The sequence below is a fragment of the Trachemys scripta genome, chromosome 2 (genome assembly GCF_013100865.1).
Source record: "Trachemys scripta elegans isolate TJP31775 chromosome 2, CAS_Tse_1.0, whole genome shotgun sequence".
In the NCBI taxonomy this organism is placed as follows: domain Eukaryota; kingdom Metazoa; phylum Chordata; order Testudines; family Emydidae; genus Trachemys; species Trachemys scripta.
In genome coordinates, this window is record NC_048299.1 from 78,659,381 (window position 1) to 78,685,920 (window position 26,540).

General features: G+C 42.6%; 1 protein-coding gene across 1 annotated transcript in view; it reads right to left on the minus strand.

Annotated features, from left to right (window-relative positions):
- EXOSC7 (exosome component 7) overlaps positions 1–26,540 on the minus strand; it is a 35,608-nt gene that overhangs the window by 8,737 nt on the left and 331 nt on the right. The window contains exons 2-5 of the mRNA XM_034760979.1: positions 25,015–25,116; positions 23,069–23,163; positions 9,342–9,507; positions 4,166–4,236 (exon numbers count right to left, since the gene is read on the minus strand). Coding sequence (XP_034616870.1) covers positions 4,166–4,236; positions 9,342–9,507; positions 23,069–23,163; positions 25,015–25,116 — 434 coding nt within the window. The remainder of the gene's footprint in view (positions 1–4,165; positions 4,237–9,341; positions 9,508–23,068; positions 23,164–25,014; positions 25,117–26,540) is intronic.

Genomic DNA, 26,540 nt, shown 5'->3' on the forward strand with positions numbered 1-26,540 from the left:
ATTGTAAATCTAATCATTTTATTTTTGTGCACTATACTTATTTGTTGAGTTCCCACAATAGTGTTAAAACCTGCAGAAGGTTCATCAGTGCAGCAACTGCAAAGCCAGGTGGGCTAGTAGTAACTGTTGTAGGAAACTTCAAAGTAGTCTGTGAAGTAGTAAATATCTGGAACTAAGAGAAGGGGAAGGAAAGAATGACTAGATTCCATAGTGGATTAGTGCCTTTCACTGCTCAAGGACAGAGCTCAAATTCTTAGTTCACAAATAAAAGCGAGTTTGGTGGTTTCTTCATGTTCCCCACAACAGTGGCACACCAGCAATGCTCAGTTCAGTGCAGGAGATCTATAACTGCAGCTTGACATCTGCAAGTGGTCTCTACTGCCCCCCCTCTCCTTCAATTCCATCACTACCCTGTTGTTGGATAAGGGGCAGAGTGACATCTACTGTTGAAATAATGACTATTTTCAGTTACAAGTGCCTAAAGTCACAATCTATCTAGTTTTTGCCAGTGTTAAACTAATATGGGATATGCATCATTGTAATATGCTAAACCACAGCCCTGTGAGTGTTTGCACATTTATACAATAACCTGAGGAATCTTGTTCCAGGCCCCAGCATACAGAAGTTTGTGTTCCAAAACATAACAGTGGAAATACAGTGGGGCAAATTCAGCCATGGTGTATGTACAGCTCCACTAAAATACAGATTTCTACTACAGCGGAATATGGCCCTAAGTGCCTTTAGATACCTAATTAGTACTAGAACTGAAGGAATACTATTCCATTAGTATTTGGTGAGTCATTTAAAGCTGTCTGAACAATGCAAACATTTAGATTAATGAATATGCCACCTTATTGGGTCACCATCTTGGATTCCTTGAAGCCTAAATAAAGTAGTCCCCATAGCTATGAAGGAAGCTATACAAGCTTGGTTTTTAAGGATAAAATTATTGCTCTACAAGGCTCAGACAGGCATTTGAGAACTAAATGCTTCAAAAACAATGGCAGCCAGAACACACTAATCTGGATTCCAGGTTTCAAGCAAGAGCTGGTCTTTTTAAAGCTGATATATACACCTTTGAAAACAGGTTTATAATGGAAACTTGGTCACAAAATTACTATGAAGGAAAAATGGTATAGCTGTAAGAGACAAGTTCAGGACAGTTAGATTTGAATTGTCTGGCATTGATAAAAATAGTTAGTTTTTAAATAGATTAACATGATTGAAGTGATATTTTTCTGGTGGGCTAGTAGTAACTGTTGTAGGAAACTTCAAAGTAGTCTGTGAAGTAGTAAATATCTGGAACTAAGAGAAGGGGAAGGAAAGAATGACTAGATTCCATAGTGGATTAGTGCCTTTCACTGCTCAAGGACAGAGCTCAAATTCTTAGTTCACAAATAAAAGCGAGTTTGGTGGTTTCTTCATGTTCCCCACAACAATAGCTTTTCCCAGTTCATACTTAAGCAAAGAATGCCAGTTGTGCTAAAGTGAAATAAGCAAGACCAGAGGTCGGCAAACTATGGCCCACGGGCCATGTCCGGCCCATGGGACCGTCCTGCCTGGCCCTTGAGCTCCCAGCTGGGGAGGCTAGACCCCGACCCTTCCCCGGAGGTCTCCCCTCCCCCGCAGCCTCAGCTCGCTGTGCCGCCAGCGCTCTGGGCAGCATGGTGGCATGGCTGGCTCCGGCCAGGTGGCGCAGCTGCCAGTCCTGGTGCTCTGAGTGGCATGGTAAGGGGGCGGGGAGTGTGGGGGGAGGGGGGAAGGGGCGATTGGATAAGGGGCAGGGGGCTCCGGGGAGCAGCCAGGGGACAGGGAGCAGTTAGATAGGCGTGGGAGTCCTGGGGGGCCTGTCAGGGGGCGGGGGTGTGGATAGGAAGCAAGGGGGTTGGATGGGGGTGGGGTCAGGGAACAAGGAGTGGGAGGGGGTTGGATGGGTTGGGAGTTCTGAGGGGGACAGGGGGGGGGGGAGGGGGGGGGAGGGGTGGGGAGTTCTGGGGGGGAGGGTCAGGGGGGCAGGAAGTGGGAGGGGGCGGAGGCCAGGTTGTTTGGGGAGGCACAGCCTTCCCTACCCGGCTCTCCATACAGTTTTGGAACCCTGATGTGGCTCTCAGGCCAAAAAGTTTGCCCACCCCTGAGCAAGACTCTTGTAGGTCAAAACTGAAAAAAGTACTGGCAGTGGCTTTGGAGAAGCTTAGACACTGTTTGCCCACACTATTCCAAACTCAAGCCATTAGTCTCTCACTTTCGTAAGTGCGATGAAGTTATCTATTTTAAAAGGCACTGTTTTTGAAAGAACTATTAAAGCAAGCACTGCATGAATAATGTCCTCCAGTGTTAGCTTGCAATACGTTTTTCCTAATCCAATGCTGTTCTGTTTTAGTTTTTGTATTTTCTTTATGACTTCTGTTTAAACTACATTTCAAAAAGCCCAGATATCTTGTACATAAAGCACAAACAAGGGATCTGAAAAAAAACAAAAAAAACAAAAAAAAAAACCATGGAACAGCAGCTGTTACAAACTAAACTTAGAATTTAGACTAACAGCATCCAGGCAGCTTTCCCGTAAAAACGTTTTGCAACCTTTTTTCACCCTTAGCAAGTTCACAAGTCTTTGGCAGCTTCCCAATGTGTGAGAATATAACTTTTAATGGATTCCACATTACAGGAACTCTTTATTCCTTTAAAAAAGCCACTGTGGAGATGATTAAAGCAGGAGACTGTTCAGTAAAATACCAACAGGAATGAAGTGTAGCAGAGTTATTGTCTCAATCTCTCTCCCCCACTACTTCTGGAGGGGTGTTAACAGGTCACCTAACACATTTCAAGGGACCAATCAAGGCAACTACTTATGCTAAACAATCTGTTCCACCTTGTATTTAGCTGTGACACTCTGAATATGTTCCCCAGACCTAAAGAAGAGCTCTGTGTAAGCTTGTCTCTCTCACCAACAGAAATTGGCCCAATAAAAGATATTACCTCACCCCATCTCGTCTCTCAATCTCAAGAGACTTTCTTCATGTCTGAACAAACAGATTTTAACAACCTGATATACCTCTTCAGAGCCATGCTTTTTTCCTTGTATGCTGCTTTCCAGCAATAGAGCTGCAATCGGATTTCACTCTTGCGTAACTCAGGAGTAACTCTACGGAAGCTAATGGAGTTTCAATACACTGCTGTAGAACACCTTCATACCTCTTGCGCCTGCAACATAAACTTTAACTTTTGGAAAGCTATTCTGGAGTCTCACTATGCAACATTTGGCAACTTTTGTTCACAAGATCACTCATCACACTCTTGATGGAAAGAATTTCTGAAAAGGTTTATTGACAAACTAGAAATGTAACATTTGCCTATTGGGGAGTTTCTTCATCTGGTTATACGTAGAACCTACCCATTCAGCTGAAGTATTGGCTAATTTACTCCTGTAAGTGCAAATCTATGTTGCTAAATTTAGCTATCGCTAACAGGCAGATCAAGAAATGGCAGGCAAAGTGCCTCTGCTCCAGACTCCCTGCCTTCCAGCATGCGCCACTACATGTGCAGAGAAGGTAGCAAAGCACAATTGATGGTTTTGTTAACGATATTGCACTTGCGCAAAAGTTTGTGAGCTCTGGCACCTAGTGACACTTTCCTTCTCTCAGTCAATAGTTCCGTGAAGAAACTATGAACCATGATTCATGTTGTTTAATGCAAAAGAAAAAACTCAATTTTTTTAAATACAGGAATTTAGAGCTGGCGACAGTCTGACAGCCCTACAGACAGAGGAAGTGATTTTCAGAGGTGCCAAGCACCTGCAGCGTCCATGGACTTCAGCCCGTCTGGAAATTAGGGCATGAAGGTCTTTATAATTATACACCGCTGCCAAAATAAGCTTTTTCTGAAGTTGGCCATGTTTAAAGGGGTGACAAGGTAACAGTTACCCTGATCATTCAATCTTTCAACTCTTTGCCAATACGCATCCTTGTCATGAAGGAGGACAACACCTGCCCAACAGAAACTGGACTGAAATCACTAATTCATTTCAGCTGGATGCAAATGATCGGTTTTGTATCTGGATGTAAGTTGACCTAGACATCCAATCCCTTAATCTTTGTTTTAATGTTTAAGCTTTAAAAGTGCTCAGAAAGTATTTATCCTCCCAAGAAAATTAAGAACTGTGCCTTACCTCGTATTAAAGAGAGCTGCCTTCACTGCAATAGAGATTGCATCGAAGAGGTTGCCACCACATTCCAATAACTGAGGTAAAAAACACAAAAACCATAAACTATTATAAGAACATCAAAATATTCCCTAAATAGTTGTGACACTGAAACACTAAGAAACTTTCTATATTTAATTATACTCAACATTACCTATGAAGTCACAGCCAACTATACAATATCAGTTTCTTTCCAAAATTGCACTGTAAAGTGAATGCTTTAAAATGCAATTTTAAAATCATCAAATATACACAGCACAGTGCACAGCATAGTTATTACAAAAACGGATTCTTTTTAGAACAGCATTCATTACCACTACAGCTACTTGAAAAACTCTAAAACTTTCAATGAAAATTGAAGGGGGATAGTTGTTGAAAATATTTTTTTGTCAAATGTGAAATTCAGGAAGTTTCAGCCAGCTGTAGTTATGGCAATATTTAAAAATAAACTCAGAATAAGAGAATTATGGCATTCATTCTTAATCCACATAATTCTTCTTCTTTTAAAAACCTACCCAATGAAAGCACTTGCCCCTATCTTAACAGGAGATGCGTGAATGCACCAATCTACTCGGTTCATGTGAATATAGTGGATTAAGTTTCAAAGTGTACAATTCTGAAGTATGGTCAACGTAATCAACATAGAAAACTAAAAAGCGTACGAGGAAATGAACTCTAAATTAAGTAAGGGTTATATTTCCGACTGATTACTTGTACCAAGACAGACTGATGACTGAAAGGTCAAACTGACAAAAGGTGAAAGCAAAAGCTAAGACACAGAGGGTGACCAAATTACTGCTATGCAACAATTGCTTGATACAGAGAAATTAGCCCGCCATTTTCAGTAGTTATTGGATTTTACTGGATAAATGCAATAAAACCACTATCTTTATTTAAAGACAGGATGTGTCTGTACTGTAGTTAAGGTTATGTTCAGACCTCCAGTATAAACTATTATTTGTATTACAGTAGCTCCTACAGGCCAGGGTACAACAACATGCTACCATGGTACAACAACTTTTTCAAAACAATATCTTTTAGACTAACATTCCTACAAGGTGAATGTTTGTTTGTTCAATCTGTTCAGCTGTTTGAGTTGTGGGAAGAAAAGGAAGCTACCCCTTCCTCTGCAAACCACAATAAACTGAAGAGTGGTTAAATAAAATTCTAAGCCTGGCCCTAGTCCTCCTTGAGGAAAAGTCTCCAAGTCAGTAGTGACAAAAAAAACCCCTTCTATGGACGCTCAACAGGAAACGGCTAAGATTTTACTAGAGCCTAATGTAGCCTTCCTATGTGTATACTGTGCTGTAAGGAGGTGAAAAAAACCACACACTCATTCTCTCCATCCAGTATGACAGACTGCTGGGGCAATTTGTGTGAAGATGACTATAAATGTGTCAATCATGACAAAAGCCTCCTAAAAGCTTGTCTTTAACATCAGCAACAAAAGGAAACTGTAGGTGTGAAAATACTGCAGATCCCTGGTTTATGGTGTTTCTGTACTCACTGTGCTGCTCTAGGGATAATGGATTTTTTTATATTTGATCATTTCTTTTGAGACCACCATTATACAACCAGAGCATTAACCAAGAGCTCCTGGGTAGCTTCTGCATGCAAATTTGTAGTCTAACTCCTTTTGGTTCAGTCTACTGAGCATTAACAGTGTGACTGTGCAACCAACTAAGACAAGTCTCAACTATACTGGAGATAAAAATATAGGCCACTAACAAAGAAAAAGTATCTTTCTTTTTAGATGAGTGACTTTGCATCAGCACCATCTGTTAAAGAAACCTAGTCTCCCTTTTCTCCTGAAGTTGCATATACTGGTCAAACCTTACCCTCAAATAAGATCTGAAACTCAGATACTTCTGTGGAATTGTGGCTGGTTATATGGATGGCAATAAGAAATGGAGCAAGAATCCATCGGAATCCGATATCTTTCAGAACAAGCTATTTTAGTAACAAATATATTCTATGCACTCTATTGCATATCCAAGAATGCAGTATTTTTTTAAACTTCTGACAGAAACTTAATGATGTTTATTCTCCCCTCAATTTACTGTGCAAATCCCACTAACACGAAAAGGAGCTATTCTTATGCATCTAGAAGGAAGTGCAGTAAAAAGTGTTCTCATTAATCTGCTCATCATTACACTTTCAAAAATAGAAAAGTCCACTTGATATTAGTGTGGACACTACAGATAATTCCACTGTAATGAGCCACTAGTATAACGTTAAAATGTAGTACAGTGAGCACTCACACAGCGAGTGTGGCAGAAATACCTATAAATATTGGTCTCTTACTGCATTGTAACATCATTCCTCTACCTTATGGTATTCCCTCTAGTTATAATAGAAAATAGCACAAATATCTTGGTAAATTTAAATACTGAGATTTGAGAAGATCCATACATTAATGATCCATTTGTAGCAATACAAGTAGTCACTCCTGAGGGTATTCTGCACCAAAGAAAATAAAAATTCTGTGCACAATATTTTAAAATTCTGCAAATTTGGTCAATAAATAAATGTGGAGGCTCTAGCATGGCAGTGGGGAGCACAGTGCAGTTAGACTACAAATTTGCATGCAGAAGCTACCCACTGGCTGCACAGAGGTGGGAGATCACCCTGCAGCCCCTACCAAGGCACAGACTCAGCGCTGAGGCTGCACCTGACCCTGACACAGTGCAAGCCCCAGAAACATGAGGGGGCCCTGCCCCTCCATGCAGGTACACCAGGTGTGGGCAGGCAGGCTCAGCCTGGCAGGATCCAAGTGTGAAGGGGCTTAGTCTGGGGGGGGGAATCCAGGTGCAGGGTGAGAGGATTCTGTGTGGGGCAATCTGGGTGTGGGTGGCTCAGTGGGAGGAGAGGGGAAGAATCCGGATGCACAGGGACTCGTTGGGGGTTCCGTGTGCAGGGGCAATGGGACTCTGTAGGGGGGTCCAGGTGCAGCTAGCTGGGGCTCAGTGGGATGGGGGTCTGGGTGAAGGGGTGGTCCAAGTGTGGGGGAGTGTGACTAGGGGGGGGGGGGGGGGGGGGGGGGGGGGGGCGGGTCCGGATGCAGAGGGGTTGTGGTTAGGGTGTGGGAGGCTCCAGGTGCAGGAGGTGAGGCTTGGTGGGGTCGGGGATCAGGTTGGGGGGCTTAGGGTGGGAGGCTCTGGGTACAGGGCGGGAGAGGTTATGTTGGGGAGGGAGGGGGGGGAGAGAGCCTGGATGCATAGGGGGTTGAACAGACAGGGTAGCAGCTCCACATACAGTAACCCCTCCTCCATGGCTGAGGAGTGATGAGAACAGGAAGTGTGAGGGGGTGGAGGGGAGGTTTCTGGGGGTGGGTCTGACCCAGTCCTGGCTGCTCCTTGTAGGGGAAGGAGAAGAAATCCCGTCCTCTCTGCCCCAGCCCACCGGGGATTAGCAGCTGAGCCTGGCACAGGATAGGAGCCACCATCTGGGGCATCCCCAGCCTCACCCCCACCCCCTGCTGGCTGCTACAGGTGCCCGAAATCACGTGCCCAGGGGCGTAAAACTACTCTTGTGGCTTCCCTTTGCTTCCCCATCAAAGTCATTTTTCCACGGGAAGCAAAGAAATCCTCGGAGGACATGTACTCTGTGTGAGAGTAATGGTGCAGAATTCCCCAGGAGGAATTAGTTCTTTAATGGCACACACTGCCCACCCCCAAAAGAAACAAGAGATTTAAATACAATAAATCTCATAATCTGAGTTCTACCTTTGCATGCTATTCAGCACAAATCCTAGTCCTGAACACATTAGACTTACTAATACAATTTTCAGTTGGGCAAAATGCATAAAGCTGACCATGTAAGAAAGTATGTGAATCAAGAAGGTATATAACATAAGGAACTTTGAGATATTGACATATTTAACAACCTAAGAGGATTAAAGCTATATAGAAATAAGTGTGGGTATCAATTTAAATGTGACTAAGTAAGAAGAATCAAAATGCCCATCATTAACATTATCTGCTCACACATGGAGGTTTACAGAATTACTGCTAAGGTAAACTTGGCAGTATCATGAACAATTCAAACAAGAAGTTCGAAATATTGTGCAGTAAGAGACAAGATTTTAAAAGTGATTTACTGACTTTATGCAAATATGCATATCATCTAATAATCTGTAGCTTTGTTCACGTTTACCAAATAATTTAAAATCACCAGTGCTACTCTTCAAAAACAGCACTTCATTTTCAATTAAATTATTTTAGGTTCTGCTAAGATGGCTGCTGAGATTGTAACAAACTGCATCAGTACACATCTGATCGTTCTGTACTACTGTTAGTCACAGTAGGCACATCCCTATATAATTAGACTAATGCCTTTTTAAAAAAAGAACATAATGAATTTGTATTTTCATACATAATTTATTTAGGTGTCTCTGCATTCTGAATGTTCTTGTTTGTCAACACAGACCTACATTTGGCTTTGACAACTGTATTTATCACTGAGCTTTATATCTTCAAAGCATTTTACAAACATGAACTAATGCATCTGTTGGAGGAAGTTACCAGTTATTACCCATTTTACAAAATAGGGAAATATTGATTTGTTCAAGACACACAAATACTGATCTGTTCAAGTCACTGTCAGAGTTGGGAACAGAGCTCATGAGTTCCTGGCTCCCAGACCTGTATTCAAGTCTTGCTGTCTCTCTCTCTCTTTCAGAATTTTAAGCACATTGTTGTGATTTAGCAACTCATTAGGTTTACTTTAGAACATGGAACTAATTTAGTTTCCATTCTAGAAAGAGAAAGTATTCACTCTCTCTCCAGACACACACACACACACACACACACACACACACACACTTCAATAATAAAATCTAAACCTTCTGTGGGGGAGGAAGGGGAAGCCCCATCACTTCTATATAAAGCTTTTGTTCTGCTCCAAGGATCCACCAGCAATTAAACAGTGTCAAGAGATAGATGGTGTGGGTAGTTATGTTAGCCACCCCTCTTTCCTCTCCTCCCCTACCCCCCACAGCATTACAGTGAGGCATGGATATGCAATGATATAAACTGTGTAAATATTTTAAAAATATTACTAAATTATTTTTCTTTTATGCTCTGTAGTTCAGTACCTTGAAGACTCCCTGGAACTTAAATTACCTCTTCTTTGCTTCACTTACCAAAACATCAACATAGAGAACCCAGCAGTGCTCCCTGGGATTAATACAAAGGGATTTCACGTCTATGGTGCTCTCACTGCTAAATATTCTGTAGAGCGTATTTACTATTTCTGTGGCAAGCTCTTCTCCTCCCCGGCCTTCAAATTCAGGAGTGGCATTTGCTGAACTGGATGGGGGGTAAAAGAAAATAGATACGTTTCTAAAGCAGCCTTTATCCAAGGAACTCAAAGCTTTTCATAAACAGTAAGCCCATAACATCACCACAAAGGAGGTATTATTCCCACTTTATGAGGGTAGAAAAGAAGCACAGAAAAGTGAAACAAATTACTTGAGGTAACACACAAAATTAGCACCAGAGCTGGCAAAAGAATACGGAAGTCCAGTATCTGTTTTAGTCACCAGACCACAGTGTACAGTTCCTTGACATTTTGCAGAAATGTTTAAGACTAATATTTAATTATCTCTGTACCTTCATGATAAAAAAGAAAATTACAGTAAGTTCCAAATGGTTAACAGGACAGCCTGTTAAAGATGAATGGGACAAAAGACAACAGTGAGAAGAGGGGTGAAAAAAAGATAAGCAAGGGAGACTTTTTAGAATGGCATGACTGCATGACCTTAATTAATAATGTCTTTAACTGGATACTCTGTTATGGGGTTGCTTGCAGACAGCGTCTCATTATCTAAGCAAGCGCAGTTTATGGTGAGTACCAACTAAAGAGTATCTATTTTTAAAAAAAGATCGGAGAATAGCACGAGCCTTCACTTTCCTAATTCCAAAACAAAGGTCAGTTTATGGGCATCCATGCAAGAAGATCCCTAGCTGCCTTGGGCCTTACACACAGCTAAAAACAAAAGGTTTTAGCTAACAAAGGCAGCATGCCTATAAAAAAAAATCCCCAAACCAACAAACATTCTGAAACTTGTTCTGATTCTATTCTAGTATATAGGCAAAGGCAAAAACATGGGCGTGCTGTAATAACTGGGCCTATAAGTTTACCCTAATTGTGAACTCAATTGTGGGAAAGTTTACAAAATGTTTCAATCACATAATGATAAACGTTGATGGGGAAGAGGTGCAAAAGGGAGGCAACCTGAATTAGCCTAAATAAGGCAGCCTAGAACTGTGTTAAGATCATGCCTGGTAAACAAGAGAAGCATGGGGCCAGAAGTTATAGAATCATAGGACTAGAAGGGACCTCGAGAGGTCATCAAGTCCAGTCCCCTGCACTGATGGCAGGACTAAGTATGATCTAGACCATTCCTGACAGGTGTTTGGAGATTAAGAGCAGGTTAGGAAACGATGGAGATTCCACAACTCCCATGGCAATTTATTCCAGTGCTTAACTACCCTGACAGTTAAGAAGTTTTTCCCAATGTCCAAGCTAAACGGCCCTTTCTTCAATTTAAGCCCAGTGCGTCTTGTCCTAGCCTCAGAGGTTAAGGAGAAAAAATTTTCACCCTCCTCCTTGTAACAACAGTTTTCAAGTACATAAAAGGTTATGTCCCCCTCAGTCTTTTCTCAGACTAAACAAACCCATTGTTTTCAATCTTTCCTCATAGGTCATGTTCTCTAGACCTTTAATCATTTTTGTTGCTCTTCTCTGGACTTTCTCCAATTTGTCCACATTTTTCCTGAAATGTGGCACCCAGAACTGGACACAATACTCCAGTTGAGCCCTAATCAGTGCAGAGTAAAGCAGAAGTATTACTTCTCATGTCTTGCTTACAACACTCCTGGTAATACATCCCAGAATGTTTGCTTTTTTTGCAACAGTGCTACACTATTGACTCATATTTAGCTTGTGATCCACTATGACCCCCCAGATCCCTTTCCACAGTACTCCCTCCTAGGCAGTCATTTCCCATTTTGTATGTGTGCAACTGATTGCTCCTTCCTAGGTGAAGTACTTTGCATTTGTCCTTATTGAATTTCATCCTATTTACTTCAGATAATTTCTCCAATCTGTCCAGACAATTTTGAATTTTAATCCTATTGTCCAGAGCACTTGTAACCCCCTCCCAACTTGGTATCATGCACAAACTTTATAATTCTACTCTCTATGTAAATCTCTAATTCATTGATGAAGATATTGAACAGAACTGAAGCCAGAACTGATCCCTATGGGAACACACTTGATATGCTCTTCCAGCTTGACTGTGAACCCTGATGACAACTCTCTGGGAATGGTTTTCCACCTTATAATATCTCTATCTAGCTTGTATTTCCCTAGTTCGTTTATGAGAAGGTTGCGTGAGACAATATCAAGATCTTTACTAAAGTCAAGATATACCACATCTACCACTTCCTCCCTATCCACTAGTCTTGTTCCCCTGTCAAAGAAAGATATTAGGTTGGTTTGACTCGATTTGTTCTTGACAAATCCATGCTGACTTACTTTTTATTAACACCTTACTATCTTCTAGGTCAGGGGAGGGCAAACTACGGCTCGCGGGATTGCCAGCCCCATGGCGCAGTGGGGCTAAAGCAGGCTCCTTGCCTGCCCTGGTCCCACGCCGCTCCCAGAAGCGGCCGGCGCCACGTTCCTGCGGCCTCTGGGGGCTGGGGGCAGAAGGCTCTGTGCACTGCCCTCGCCTGCAGGCATCGCCCCCCGCAGCTCCTATTGGCCAGGAATGGGGAACCGCGGCCAATGGGAGCTTCGGGGGTGATACCCACATGTAAGGGCAGCATGCAGACACCTGCCCCACCCCAACCCCAGGAGCCATTGCCAGACATGCTAGCCACTTCCGGGAGTGGCGCGGGGCCAAGGCAGGCAGGGAGGGAGCCTGCCTTAGCCCCGCTACCATCCCGGAGCAGCTCGAGGTAAGCGGCGCCAAGCAGGAGCCCACACCCTGAACCCCTCCTGCACCCCGCACCCCAACCCCTTGTCTGAGCCCTCTCCCGCACCCCAACCCCTTGCCCTGAGCGCCTTCCTGCACACTGCACCCCCTCTCACACCCCACCCCCCTGCCCCAGCCCTACATTCATGGCCCTGCATACCATTTCTCCACCAGACATGGCCCTCAGGCCAAAAAGTTTGCCTACCCCTGTTCTACGTGTTTGCAAAGACGTTGCTTAATTATTTGCTCCATTATCTTTTTGGGTACTGAAGTTAAGAAATCTGGTCTATAATAAAGTCAATGAACTAAAGCTGCTGTGACGGAAATTAGGCCTAATTGCTGGACAATATAATGAGAGAACGGGCTATTCTGCCAATCATCCCCTTTGGGGTCCTCAGAAAGAGACTTTGGGGATGGGGGAGAAGCTGCTATCGCAATGCTGGCTGATTAAAAGAATGGGAATGAGCAAGCTTCCCCATCATGGCTACCATTCCCAGTCTCCTGGGATCCCAAAATCTGACATGACACCATTTTCCCTTCATCATAATGAAGAGAGACGTCTTGAGGGACCCAGATGATATTGCTACCTCCACCATCATTGGATGCATCTTGAATACCACCTGGGATGTAAGACACTGTCACAGACACACTTGTCCATCATGTGTCCTCCTCTTTCTCCACCTTATTTCTTCTTTTTCCTCTCTCTCTTCCTTTGCCTTCTGTTTAGTAAGAGTCTGGCTTAACCGGCTAAGACTGTGTATTTTGCAACATTACTCTGAGCCTGTGACCAGAAAAAGGTAGTTAAAAGCAATGCATCGAACAGTGCAACATTGTACAACTTTGCCAGATCTCAGAGCGATGGATAAGACTGTGTTGGGCCTGTGTTTTTCCAGCAGTGAGTTTGCAAGTACATGTCAACACGAGAGACAGAAGCTGCATTTTCTATCTTTGCTGTTCTCTTCTCTCCACTGTTTTGTGTGTGTGTGTGTGTGTGTCTTGTTTTGTCTTCTAGGAAATAGGATCAGACTTCAACAAGAACAGCTCCAGCCAATGTCAACTAACTTCTCTTTTTCCACCTAAAAGACAATTACGCTGTGGAATTCCTTTTAAAAATCTCTCTCCAGAGTGAGAGAGAGAGAGAGAAAGGAAATAAGGGATGCTGTTAAAAACGAAAGCCTTACTTAATACTTTAAATTTCAAATGCTTTAACTGTTTTTGCTTCCCCCCCTCACCCCCATCCTTAATAAAGGCAGGATGTTATTTCCAGATGTATAAATGCCACATTGTATAAGATTACACAATTAATGATGAGCCAAAATTATAATCCCACGCAGAAGAACTATAATCAAATTTAAAAAGAGCCTTATCACCAGAATTATTAAATTACATAACAATGAAGAGCTCAATTCAGCAAATGTATCTCCCATTTAAGTCAGTGAAACCATTCATCTCTGAACATGACTGCAAAATTGAACCCCGTTAAAATTTTGCAGGTCTCATAGTACACCAGATATAAAAGCTATTTTTTGAAAACTTTGGTTTTTACTTGCATTAACTAGAAGTCAAAATGCTGAATTTTTTACTTGGACAACTGTAAGAAATGATAGACTTGGAATATGTCTACACTACAGCCACTACAACAATACAGCTGTGCTGCTGTAACGCTATAGCACACACACTCCCCTACACTGGTAGAAAAATCCCTTCTGTCAAGGTAGCTAATCCACCTTGCAAGAGGCAGTAGCTAGGTCGACAGAAAAATTCTTCATTAACCTAGCTGCACCTACTCTGGGGGTTCGGTCAACCTAACCACAATGCTCATGGCAAGAAACTGTTCACAGCCTTGAGCAACATATTTAGGTCGTTTTTAAAGTGTCAACCAGGCCTTAGAGTATTTGATCTGGATAACTGTCGCTGAATTTTATCATAACCTTAATCATCTTATTAATTGCAAGGGACTAAGTCTTGATCTACACCTAGCCACATCACTTCCAAATACATGGTAAATACTGCCACCCTAAGGCCACTGGCTATCACAATAGTGTAGTAGCAGAGATGTTTACATTCACTCATTTGAAATACTTTGCCCACTGTACAAATCTCAGAAGTAGAGTTCAGAAAAACGTATTTGTGGAAGACACATAGATCTAGTAGGGGCCAAAGGGAGTGTGCCATTCTTATTCCCGAATAATACTTAAAATAAAATCTCCAAAGTTAAGAAACAGCTCTCAGCCACATTCTATGAGAATCAAGACTTTCTAGAGCAGGGGTCTCAAACTCAAATGACCAAGAGGGCCACATGAGGACTAGTGCATTGGCCCGAGGGCCGCATCACTGACACCCCCCCACGCTGACCCCGGCCCTGCCCCCACTCCACCCGCCCTGTCTCTTCTCCACCTCCTCCCCTGAACGCATGGCTCCCTGCTCCTCCCTCCTGGAAAGTGCCAATCGCCACCAACAGCAATGCACCTCACTCAAAGGACAAAACACGCACTTAGTTAGATTTACTTCTGTTAAAGCCCCCACACTGCACTGGGCTGCACCACCACTCCACCCCTGCTCTGCCTCTTCCAGGGGTGGCAGGTTTGTAGAAATTTTGGTGGTGCCCAGAACCTGCCCCCCCCCCCAAACTCCACCCCCACCTGCCTAAGGCTCTGGAAGGGAGTTTGGGTGGAGGAGGGGGTCTGGGGTGCAGGCTCTAGGATGGAGTTTGGGTGCTGGGTGCAGGCTCCAGGCTGGGGCAGGGGGTGCAGGCTCTGGGATGGAGTTTGGGGATAGGAGGGGGTTCAGGGGTGAGGGCTGTGGGGCTGGGGATGAGGGGTTTGGGGCATTGGAGAGGCTCAGAACTAGGGCAGAAGGGGAAGGGCAGCAGGGGAAGGGCAGCCTGCCCTGGACACAGTGGAGGGGGGCACCAGGACCCTGCGGCAGCAGGTGATGCCGGAAGCCGGCAGAGCGGAGTGGAGTCAGCGTGAGCTGCAGGCTCCGGGGCAGTGAAGGGGCAGCAAGTGAGCCCGGGGGTGGCAGGCGGGCCGGGGGAGAGACCCGGCCCCAAACATTGGGGAGCAGGGAACTTAGCTGCCACATAAAATAACTCGGGGGGGTGGGGGGCGAGGACCTTGGTGGGCCACGTGTTTGAGACCCCCATTCTAGAGAATCCAGTGTAAGGAAGCCTCCATCACAGACTAGGTCATGTCAGCACCCCTGAGGTTATCAGTCCAGCTGTTTCCTCTTGAATAGTTTAGTTTATTTTATCTCTGACTGACTTCTATCCACCTCCATGTTTTAGGCCTCAGGTAGTTAATAAAAACGTTAAGTTTTCATTATATGATTAACTAGGAACATAGGAAACCTCTAAGGACAATTTGCATACAGAGATATATTAATGAGTACATCATTTATTTGCACTGTACAATTTAGTCTTAAATTAAAAGCAAACTGGGTTTATAAATTTTGGTGGAGTTTAACAGCTAATTACATGGACATCAAAATAAACCTACATTCCCAATGCATTAAGGTTGAGATTTTAGTTGTGTGGAAGTCAAGAAATTCAGAGCTGGGGTTCCCACTGCAATCTCAAATCTGCTTCCCTGAACTTTTGTATTACAATGGAGCCTCATTAAATGATCTCACTAGATTATGTACTTTCTGTAGTAAGAAGTACAGTTTTCAAAATAAAGTACCTTAAGTAAATGGTCTACATAGGCACCTGCTTTCAGCTTCTCTCCCCACATCCACAGGCTGGTAGAATTGGTTAGAACATCTTGCCCTCCTTTAAGGAGGCATTCTCATTATTTCCATCAGCAGTGAGCCCCAGATCTCCTCATAACTCGAAAGTGCAGACAGCCCCCAGAAGTGCTCTCAGCACATTTAGAACTTTGATAAGCAAAACTGACTGAAACTGCCAGACGTGGCATTTGTCTCTGCCAGACTGATGTAGTGAATCCCTCCAAATGAAAGCACTTCTATTCACAAAGATTTTTCTTTAAAAAAAAAACAAACCCCAAAACCTAAATGTGACTTCCACAGGTTAAAAACAGTCATCTAGTTATCTATCCCACCCTTCCTCTCCCCTTCCTCCCTCCTGCTATGACCAGTTCCATGACATTAGGGGTTCTCAACATTTTTTAAAATACATCCCTCCAACCTCTTCTCTCCCACCCCTTTTCTTGGAGTGCCCACCCTTTACAAAATGGGAATTTCCAATGTAATTTAGATGGAACTGGGGCCATTAATATAATGATTCCAATAAATGGGATTCTGCTTTCAGTAAATCAGTCCTCTGATCCTGTTATCTAACTGTGCATAGGCCAGGAACCTTTTAAAAACACATACATTGATATCCACAACGTTTTCAGGCCAGTATGTCTCAGTTTCAGCATCAAAGCGTGCTAGTGGGGATAATGACTGCACAAGCCTGATTGCAATGCCATTCACTGAAATTTGGCTCAGCCACCCCACCATCATGATGGAGGAGTGGCCAGGCCAAATTTGAACGAGTGACATTGCAGCTCAGGTGACAAAGCGCACCATACCCTCTAGAAAGTTTGACATGTCCCTCAGGTTGAGAACTGCAGTTTATCTACCAAGCTTCATAGACTTTATAAAGAGAAAAAATAAGTTCTCTTCATCTTCATACAAATCACAGCACACGATTCAAGCATTGAGATGTCCCAACTGATTGACTTGGGAACACGAGTGCTATGAGAACTTTATCCACCACTCCTTGTGTTTCATTTATCATGAGTTATCTGTATAGTATATGAGATATGAAAATAACGTTTAAGAGCTTTACTGATGGCTGAACAACAAATGATGATGATATTGCATGAGGACTCAACAGAACAGTCCACCAGCTATAGGATGTTCTACCTAAGAAACACCTGAAATGGATGTGGTCCCTACATTTCCGTGCATGGACTAAAGAAATAGGTCTACCAGGAGCTAAGGTGAGTCTTCCCTTCAACCTGGAGGAGCAAATGGCCAGACCTGAGGACAAAGGTATAACTCTCACCTCCCTCGTTGTTAATTTCATTCTAAACCCAATATCCAGCAGGTACTCTGAAAGCATCATTGCATACAGATTCAACTGTCATACGGGCTTTTTTTGGTTACTATTTTATACCACAAAAAATGACAGATTATTATAGTCACAAAACAAACAAGTCAATATTTTACAAAGTTATAAACAAGAAAAACATCACTTTTTTTAAATGCAGCTATTCTGCTGATGCAGCAGCATTCCAGTGTGTAACAGAGATCTAGGACTCCCGCTCCCTACACTGCAGGATGCACAGGCAACTCCATTGCTTTTGGGGAAAACAGAACAAGTTCCAACATCATCAGTGCATCCAAATTGTCCATTCCAAGGAGTGGCACTGTGCATAGTTTCAAGAGGAATAAATGTTCCTCTCCCAGTTCAGGAGAAGATAGAAACAGAATAAGGGGATAGAAAAAAAAAGGGTGGTGGTGGTGGAAGGAAATGGTATTTTCTGAGTGGAAGATGATCATCACATATGTCTGGATGGCTAAATCAGCTCTAGCAAACTAGTAGATTTTAAAATCTACAAGAAGCCACGAAAGAATATCAGATAGTAAGCGTTATAAGGATGGCACAATCAGCACTGAGGAAAAAAAATCTTAATTTGAAAAAATAAAAACCAAAGCACCATAAGAGACTTCTACAGTAACAGAGACCCAGTTGTAAAATTATGTACAATTAGCACCATCTAGTGGCAGCCTGAAAGAGTGTCATACATTACAACTACACATAAAAGAGTATTGGTATCACCACATTTGGATATACCACACTTTACAGAAAAAAAGGCTTCTGCCGAAAGCTCCGAATTTTATTTTAAAAATCTTTCTGGCACCTAGACATGTATGTCCTCTGATGACTTGGGCATTTTGGAACTCACCATTCAGGTTTCCAGAGCCAGGCTCTTACCCTCATATTGATACCTTGAGGGAAAACCACTTTACATACAGGAGGTCAACTAAGACTGTCAGTTCAGTACACGCGTTCAGTAAATGCGTCTGACGAAGTGGGCATTCACCCATGGAAAGTTATGCTTCAATACGTCTGTTAGTCTATAAGGTGCCACAGGACTCTGTCGCTTTTTACAGATCTAGACTAACATGGCAACCCCTCTGATACAGTTCAGGGAGAGGTTCGCCAATCATTCTGGCCCTCACATCTGCCTCTATCTCTTTGGCAATTATAAAATAGAATCTAAAACTAAACTAATTTAAGAAACATTTGAGGATCTGTAATACTAGCCACAGATGACAACAATGCTACAATGAATTTCTGTGGCCCCTTAGGGCACTCGTTACCGGGCATCTCTCCCGGTAACTAGCTGATGAACAGCACCGGACATTTGTTAACACACACAAAACACTCTCACGGGCAGTTGGTTTCATTCAACTTTACTGAGTGAAAAAGCTCCCTGCCAGACACTCCTTTACCAGCAACTGCAGGGGAAAAATGAACTCATATCTGGATGTACCCCTCCAAAAACAGGGCTCTGATCCTAACTTAGATCTTGCAAGTTGGCGAGCCAAAGGCTCTGTGTCATGTGAGATATGTGAACATTACGTGAATGTAGTACTCCCGCAGTGGTCAAGGCTTTGCGTGTGGTGCAATAAATTAAGTTTTTCTTTTTTTAAAACAGAAAAATATGGAATCGCATGAGACTCATGTGATGGAGAGAAGGCGTAAGTGACCAAATCCTGGTGAGGATCTTTGTGAGGATCATTGGGGCCCAAGAACTGAGCAAAATTCAAAGAGGGATTGGCCATTTATATGGATAGCAAAATCCAGAGTTTTAATAGTAAATAGTCAAAAACATAATTTGGAAGTGATAAAACCTAATTCTTCAGGGCAAAATCCAATATTGAATTATTAAAGGTAAGAAAGACTTCCCTAGGTCAGAGGTGGGCAGAAATGACCCATATCTGCCTACTGAAAAGTTTTGTGCTCCTCCTCTGAAACAGCTGGGTGCTGGCCACTACCAGAGAAAAGATATGGGACTAGATGTATCTTTGTATCTCACCCAGTCTGTTAGTTTCTATATTCTTATGAGGAGAGTGGAATGGAGTAGAATGGAGATTGAAAATAATTGGAATTCCCCAGCCCAGGCAATTCTTGCACTTCCTCTGTATACTAAAATCTAAACTATAGAAGACCAGCAAGGAGCTCTATACTTTGGGGAGAACAGTGGTGCTTCCAGTTTGGAGTTAAGAAGTTTACCAAATGTTTACAAATCTATCAAAGCAACCTACTAACACGTCTTTTATGTATATTATAGATTACCAAGCAGTTAACTCAAGCAGCATCAGTACTTCTATTATCAATGCGGTCTTGAGATGCATTAGGTGAGGTATTTCCAGTAGAGATAAGGAGGTGTTAGTACCGTTCTACAAGGCACTGGTGAGACCTCATCTGGAATACTGTGTACAGTTCTGGTCTCCCATGCTTAAGACGGATGAATTCAAACTGGAACAGCTACAGAGAAGGGCTACTAGGATGATCCGAGGAATGGAAAACTTGTCTTATGAAAGGAGACTCAAAGAGCTCGGCTTGTTTAGCCTAACCAAAAGAAGGTTGAGGTGAAGATATGATTGCTCTCTATAAATATATCAGAGGGATAAATACCACGGAGGGAAAGGAATTATTTAAGCTCAGTACCAATGTGGACATAAGAACAAATGGATATAAACTGGCCATCAGGAAGTTTAGACTTGAAATTAGATGAAGGTTTCTAACCATCAGAAGAGTGAAGTTCTGGAACAGCCTTCCAAGGGGAGCAAAAGACATATCTGGCTTCAAGACTAAGCTTGATAAGTTTATGGAGGGGATGGTATGATGGGATAGCCTAATTTTGGCAATTAATTAATCTTTGACTATTAGCGGTAAGTATGCCCAATGGTCTGTGATGGGATGTTAGATGGGGTGGGATCTGAGTTACTACAGAGAATTCTTTCCGGGGTGTCTGGCTAGTGATTCTTGCCCACATGCTCAGGGTTTAGCTGATCGCCATATTTGCGGTCGGGAAGGAATTTTCCGCCAGGGCAGATTGGCAGAGGCCCTGGAGGTTTTTCGCCTTCCTCTGCAGCATGCGGCATGGGTCACTCGCTGGAGGAGTCTCTGAGCCTTGAAGTTTTTAAGCCATGATTTGAGGACTTCAGTGGCTCAGACACAAGTTAGAGGTTTGTTGTGGGAGTGGGTGGGTAAGATTCTGCCGCCTGCGTTGTGCAGGAGATCAGACTAGACAATCATATTGGTCCCTTCTGACCTTAAAGTCTATGACTATCAAACCTCTAAAGCAGGGTTCTCAGGACAAATTACATCTCTACCCAGATATAACGCTGTCCTCAGGAGCCAAAAAATCTTACTGCGTTATAGGTGAAAGTGCATTATATTGATCTTGCTTTGATCCGCCAAAGCACGCAGCCCCGTCCCCCGGAGCGGTGCTTTACCGCGTTATATCCGAATTCGTGTTATATTGGGGTAGAGGTGTATTTGGTGGCCTCAGAGTGCAGCCACCAACTCTTGCTCGTGGCTACTCACACTTTTTCCTAAAATACTTAATTAGCTTTAGGAAAAATAAATATGCACATCGAAAGCGCTGTAATTTATTTATTACTAGCTACTAAGTCTATGAAAAGTGATATTAACATACATACAAGTATCACTTTTCACAGCAGACTTACTCAGCCTCGCAAGTCTGGGGACAAATTAAGCCCTGGATGGAGGATCAGGGGAGGCAGTGGGAGGGCTGGAGCCTGAAGCCCCATAGGGGATGGAATCCAAAGACACATGGCTGGAATCTGCCTCCCCACCACCCCCAGGCTGAAGCCCAAAGCTGGAGCCCCACCACTTCTGGGGAGGCGTAGCACTCACCAGCTGCCTACTCCTTCAGCATTGTGCCCCAAGTGTTTCCAGAGGGGGTTAGGGCCCAACCCCTGCTGGAAGCCCCAGAAACCAACACCAAGGCAGTGCATCCAGGAGCACCAGGAAGGGGAAGGGGCCGCTGCTTCCCCCCTGTCTCCCAATCACAGCCCAAGAGGCCACAAAAATAACGAGGAGTCCGGTGGCACCTTAAAGACTAACACATTTATTTGGGCATAAGCTTACATGGGAAAAAAACCCTTTGTATCTGTTCCGTAATTGAAGTAGAGCTCAGAAAGTCCACCTAACATGCCCCGTGCTCCCACCTAAATAGCAGTATGTGTAACCCTTAATTACACTAGGTGGTGACTGTGACAACTCTTAAAGCAACCCGCAAACTGGGACTCCAGGACTGTCTCGAGCTCCTTCCATAATCCTGCTCACTGGAAAGCTGTCAACAGTAATGCCTCATTCATGGTCAAGAAAGTCAGAAACATGCTTAAACATGAACCTGATTTCTAGCTCATGGAGGAAATAGTGCTTTACTGAAAAATGCCATTCTGAATGTTATTTTCTAGGCAGTTAACAGTTGTATCTCGAATTCACAGGGTTATTGTGTTCAAATAATAAAAAAAAGGACAACTTCTAATTACCATACACTTGTGTGATACATTGGGGGGGATGAGTGGGGAGTAACTCCCTTTGATGGACACCCAGTCAGTCAGTTAGCTGTAAAATCCCTCTTGGTCTATTCTCTGCTTGCTTTACCTGTAAAGGGTTAACAAGCCCACAGGTAAAAGAGAAGGAGTGGGCATCTGACCAAAAGAGCCAATGAACTTTTTAAAACCCGGAAAGAAACTTCCGTTTGTCTTTTGCTCTCTGGGCTGAAGAGACAGGGCAGCAGGAATGGTGTATAAAGTTTGAACCAGATACGAAAATCATCAGATCATATCTAGAACTACTTTTAACAACCCAAAGGTGTAAGTAGATCAGAATGTTTAGCTAAACACGATCAGGTTTATTTCTGTTTATTTTTTAAGGCTTGTAGATCTCCTCTGTGCTAACCCCAGATGCTTTTGTTTGCTTGTAACCTTTAAGATGAACCCCCAAGAAAGCTATTTTGGGTGCTTAATTTTTGGAACTGCTCTTTTTAAAATCTAGCAAAAGCCTAGGTTCCAAATGTATTTGTTCCTTTTTGTTTTTAATAAAATTTACCTTTTTTAAAAACAGGATTGGATTATTGATGTCCTAAGAGGTTTGTGCATGTTGTTTGATTAGCTGGTAGCCACAGCTAATTTCCTTTGTTTCTTTCTCAGGTGTGTCTGTGTGAGAAAGGGCTTGAGGTTACCCCAGAGGGAGGAATTGCAAGTGCTCCTTCCTGGGTTAAAAGGGGTTTTTTTGCATTTGGGTGGTAGCAGTGTTTACCAAGCCACGGTCAAAGAGAAGCTATAACCTTGGGAGTGTAATTCAAGCCTGGAGTGGCAAATATTAATTTTTAAAATCCTTGCGGGCCCCCCTCTTCCTACACTCAAAGTGACAACTTGAAATCTAGGCAATTCAATAAAAGAAGAAATAGTTTCAGGTAGCATACCTATCTCTGAGTGTACCTACCATTTTTTTTAAATGGATATTCTCTCTCTCTCTCTCATTTTCTTTTTGTCCAAGTCCCAGAGAGAACAGGGGGGAAATAAACTCTATACAAAGTTTTGTCAAATGCACAAAGAGTAAACAAACTGAATTTTTTTTCCCTTTTATCTTTTCCAATTATAATAATCTTGTAATTTCTAGAACCAAGCAAAACAGCGATTCTGAAGGAGTAGCAGAGCATTTTCCCAATTTTACCATCCACTAAAGCAACAAAATAGCTTATTTCTATTATGTAGACCACTACAGTAGGCCAACGGAATTAAGGAATATACTTTAGATCAATAGCTTTTCTAAACACATTATTTACTCAAAGTATTGGACTTTTGATACTCTTCCTTATTGTACCTACCAGTCAACAAAGAATTCAAGGTAGCCTTCATTTGGATTCTCCAACTTCGGTGTTCCCATTTCAGCTTTGACTCCTACCAGGATGTCCGTATGTCCCTGTTAAAATACCAGCGTCACTCAACCAGAAAAATATTCTACGCCATAGCTTGTACAATTTATCCACATGGGGTCAAGCTGTTATTAATGTTTATCTTTATGTTATCTATACAAACTATTCTGCCAAATAGCATTTCGAGCATGACCCAGTATTTTTATTTTAATAAATCAAAGCTTTCGAAGAGACAATGCTAAGTTTGAGCACGTTTCCTCAAATAAACCCTACGTATGTACAAAATTTCTCTAAGCTAATAGGATATTCTAAATATCCATGACTTCATAAATTCAGTCCTGGAATAAATACATATGCAGAACTATTCTAATACCCTGAGCGTAGCCACTGTCTGTACATACAACACCCACTAAAGCAGCAGTTTTAATTTGTTGTGATATGAACACTGTGAAGAATTATTTCTCTATTTATTAGTCATACTACTGACTTTACTTACACAGGTTTAAATGGTGAATTATTTCAGCTTCCTCTGGCCTCAATGTACTTTGCCAATAGATCTCGCTCACAGCAAGGGCTTGTCTACACTTACAGCACTGCCGAGGTGAAGCTGAAGACATTACCTACATCAACAGGAGAGTTTCTCCTGTCGGTGTAGGTACTCCACCTCTCTAAGAGGCGGTAGCTATGTCGACAGGAGAAGCCCTCCCATTGACATAGTGCTCTCTACACTGGGACTTAGGTCGGTATGATGCGTTGCTCAGTGGTGTGGATTTTCTACAGCCCTGAGAGATGAAGTTATACTGACATAAGGTTGTAGAGTAGACCAGGACTAAGTAACCATTCTTTATGGACCGTGACACAGTGTCAGGCTCACTCCACCTGTATTCCCCCGCAATACACAGTCCCTTGAGGGCACCCACTTAAAAGTTTTTGGCTCCCAGCCAACATCTCTCATGAGCAGAGAACTATGTTGCACTCTCTCCTGACCAGAGTTTTAAGGCTGCACAGCTCCACAAATTACACTATACTATCCCCAACAAGGCAGATGGCCTAACCAGGCCAGTGCCTGGCTTTCTTTCCAAAGGCTATGACCAGTCTATTGCCAGCACACAGCTCCTTCTAAGCAAGCATATTTATTCTTAAAGTAAAAACATTACAAAGAAAACACTTCAAAAACAATGAGTCCCGATATGCATGCTAAAAGCTCAGCAGAGGTTACCTATTAGTCTTATGGGGCCCTCGTAGGGCAAGTCCTTCCAACCCTACTGCAAGGCATGCTTCCCCCAACTCCTCACCCTTCAGGACAGAAGGTCCTGTCCATTCGCTGGATCAGAAATAAGGCCTCAAGTCAGGCTCTTTGTCCAAAAGTCCCTTCTTTGTCTGCTGGTCTCTGGAGAGTCCAGTTTGAACCAGTATACGTGAGTATCCCCCAGCACATTGTATTTCTCTCAGGGCTTACAACCTGGCTGATTTCCCTTAATCACCCCTTTGGTTTTTAGTTGCTGGAGGAGCAGTGGTAGCCCACCTCCATGAAGCAGAACACAATTATACATAAACCATTAATGAATCCTAAAGACACTGCACAGGGTTGCAATATCTGTCAGATTGTTAGGAGGTGGTGAAAGGGAACAAACAGGAGCTTCAGTTTGTGCCACATATCATTAAAGTCAAGTTTCTGTTAATATTGTGGTGTATATTTCAGATAGTAATTTTACATTAAGACTATTCTCTTTGTTTGTGTTTTATATTTGTATTAAAAAGCAAAAAAAAAAAAAAAAAAAAAAATCAATAAAAACTTAATACAAATAGTCAAGTGATAAAGTCTGGACTTGACCTACAGCCTCAAAGTCATGAGCTTCCACTAGCAATATACAAAATCTTCTTGTATCTGTACTTACAAGCTTCACTCTTGCAGATCCACTTGTGTTTGATACTACATCTGTTTCCACTTCAATACATCGATAGTCTTCACAGCCACGGCCATCTACCCGAAGATCCTCCTAAGCATAGCCACCACAGTTTTATTAAGTGATTTAACTGATCCATATTATATTAATAAATCAAATACAAACTTAAAATAATCCCAGATAAAACATGCAAGTTAACAAAGCTAAATGGAGAAAAACAGATGGTCTTGTAGTTAAAGTGCTGGAGTATGACTTGAAAGATCTAGGTTTAATTCCCAGTTCAGTCACCGACTTCCTGCATGAACTGTAAAATGGAGAGAGAAGGTAATACTATACAATACAAACTAAGCGTAGAACGTGAGTATTTCAGTCTTCATCCTGCAACATGCTCCATGTGGGCAGACGTCTTTCAGCTTCAGTGCAGCTCCTTATGCACAGATGGAAACCTATGTCCACAGTTCATTCAGGATCAGGGCCTTAAATGGTAAGCTCTTTGAGGCAAGAGCTGTGTGTTTGTGTAGCACCTAGCATAAGGGGCTCTGATCTTGGTTGGGGCCTCCAGAGAATACATACATAAATCGATGAAGAAGAAAGAATTGGGTAGTTTGAATTGCCAGCCAAAGTTACTGATGCCTTTAAGCAAAATAATAAACTGTCCATATACCTTCTCTTCACCTAAGAGGTTTGTTAGTATAGGTCTACTGGTAAACCCTCCAAGTGTAGACATATTTTATACCAGCAAAAAAGTTATTTTACAGATATACCTTCTTCCCGGAGATAAATAAGCTACAGGTCAAAAAGCCTTTTTTGCTGACGTAAACTGTGCCTACTCAGGCATTTTACCAGAATAAATATGTTGGCCAAAAACAAACAAAACAAAACAAAACAAAAAACACCCCACACAACTATGGGGGCAAAACTTTTAAGTGCAGACCAGGCCTAAGATAGCAATTCCAGTAAGAAAAAAAAGTTGGTATAAAATGAAAACATCCTGTAACAGAAAGGATATATCTAGGATCTTTCTTGGCTTTGTGCTATCTGAGGTGTTTAGTGTAGACAGGAGATCAAATCTTAGTATTTGTTACATAGATATAAATCCCAAAGAACTCCACTGAAGTCGATGGAGCTGTATTCGCAAAAAACCCAAGATCAGAATCTTCCCTCACAGGGAGCTGTTAAGTCTGTTTAAGGTTGCTGTGTGTCTAAGCCAGTCAGAGGACAGGTATCTGGTTATGAACAATGGCAAAATAAAGAGAACATAATAACTGGATCTCCTGCACCATTGGTTCTATCAAGTGCAAGCTACACACAGCGCAGGTTGCAAATCTTTCCTTGGCCAAAAGTGCACAGGGGAACAATGATGAAGAAATCCTGGAGAAGATAAACATTTTAGCCTTTAGAGGTTATTTCCCCCGAAAACAACCGACTGTATTTCAATTTAAACAGCTGGCAATAGCCCCACCCCGTCGGCAGCAGCGACCCGGGACACGAAGCACTCAGCCGCGCCGTGCTCCGCC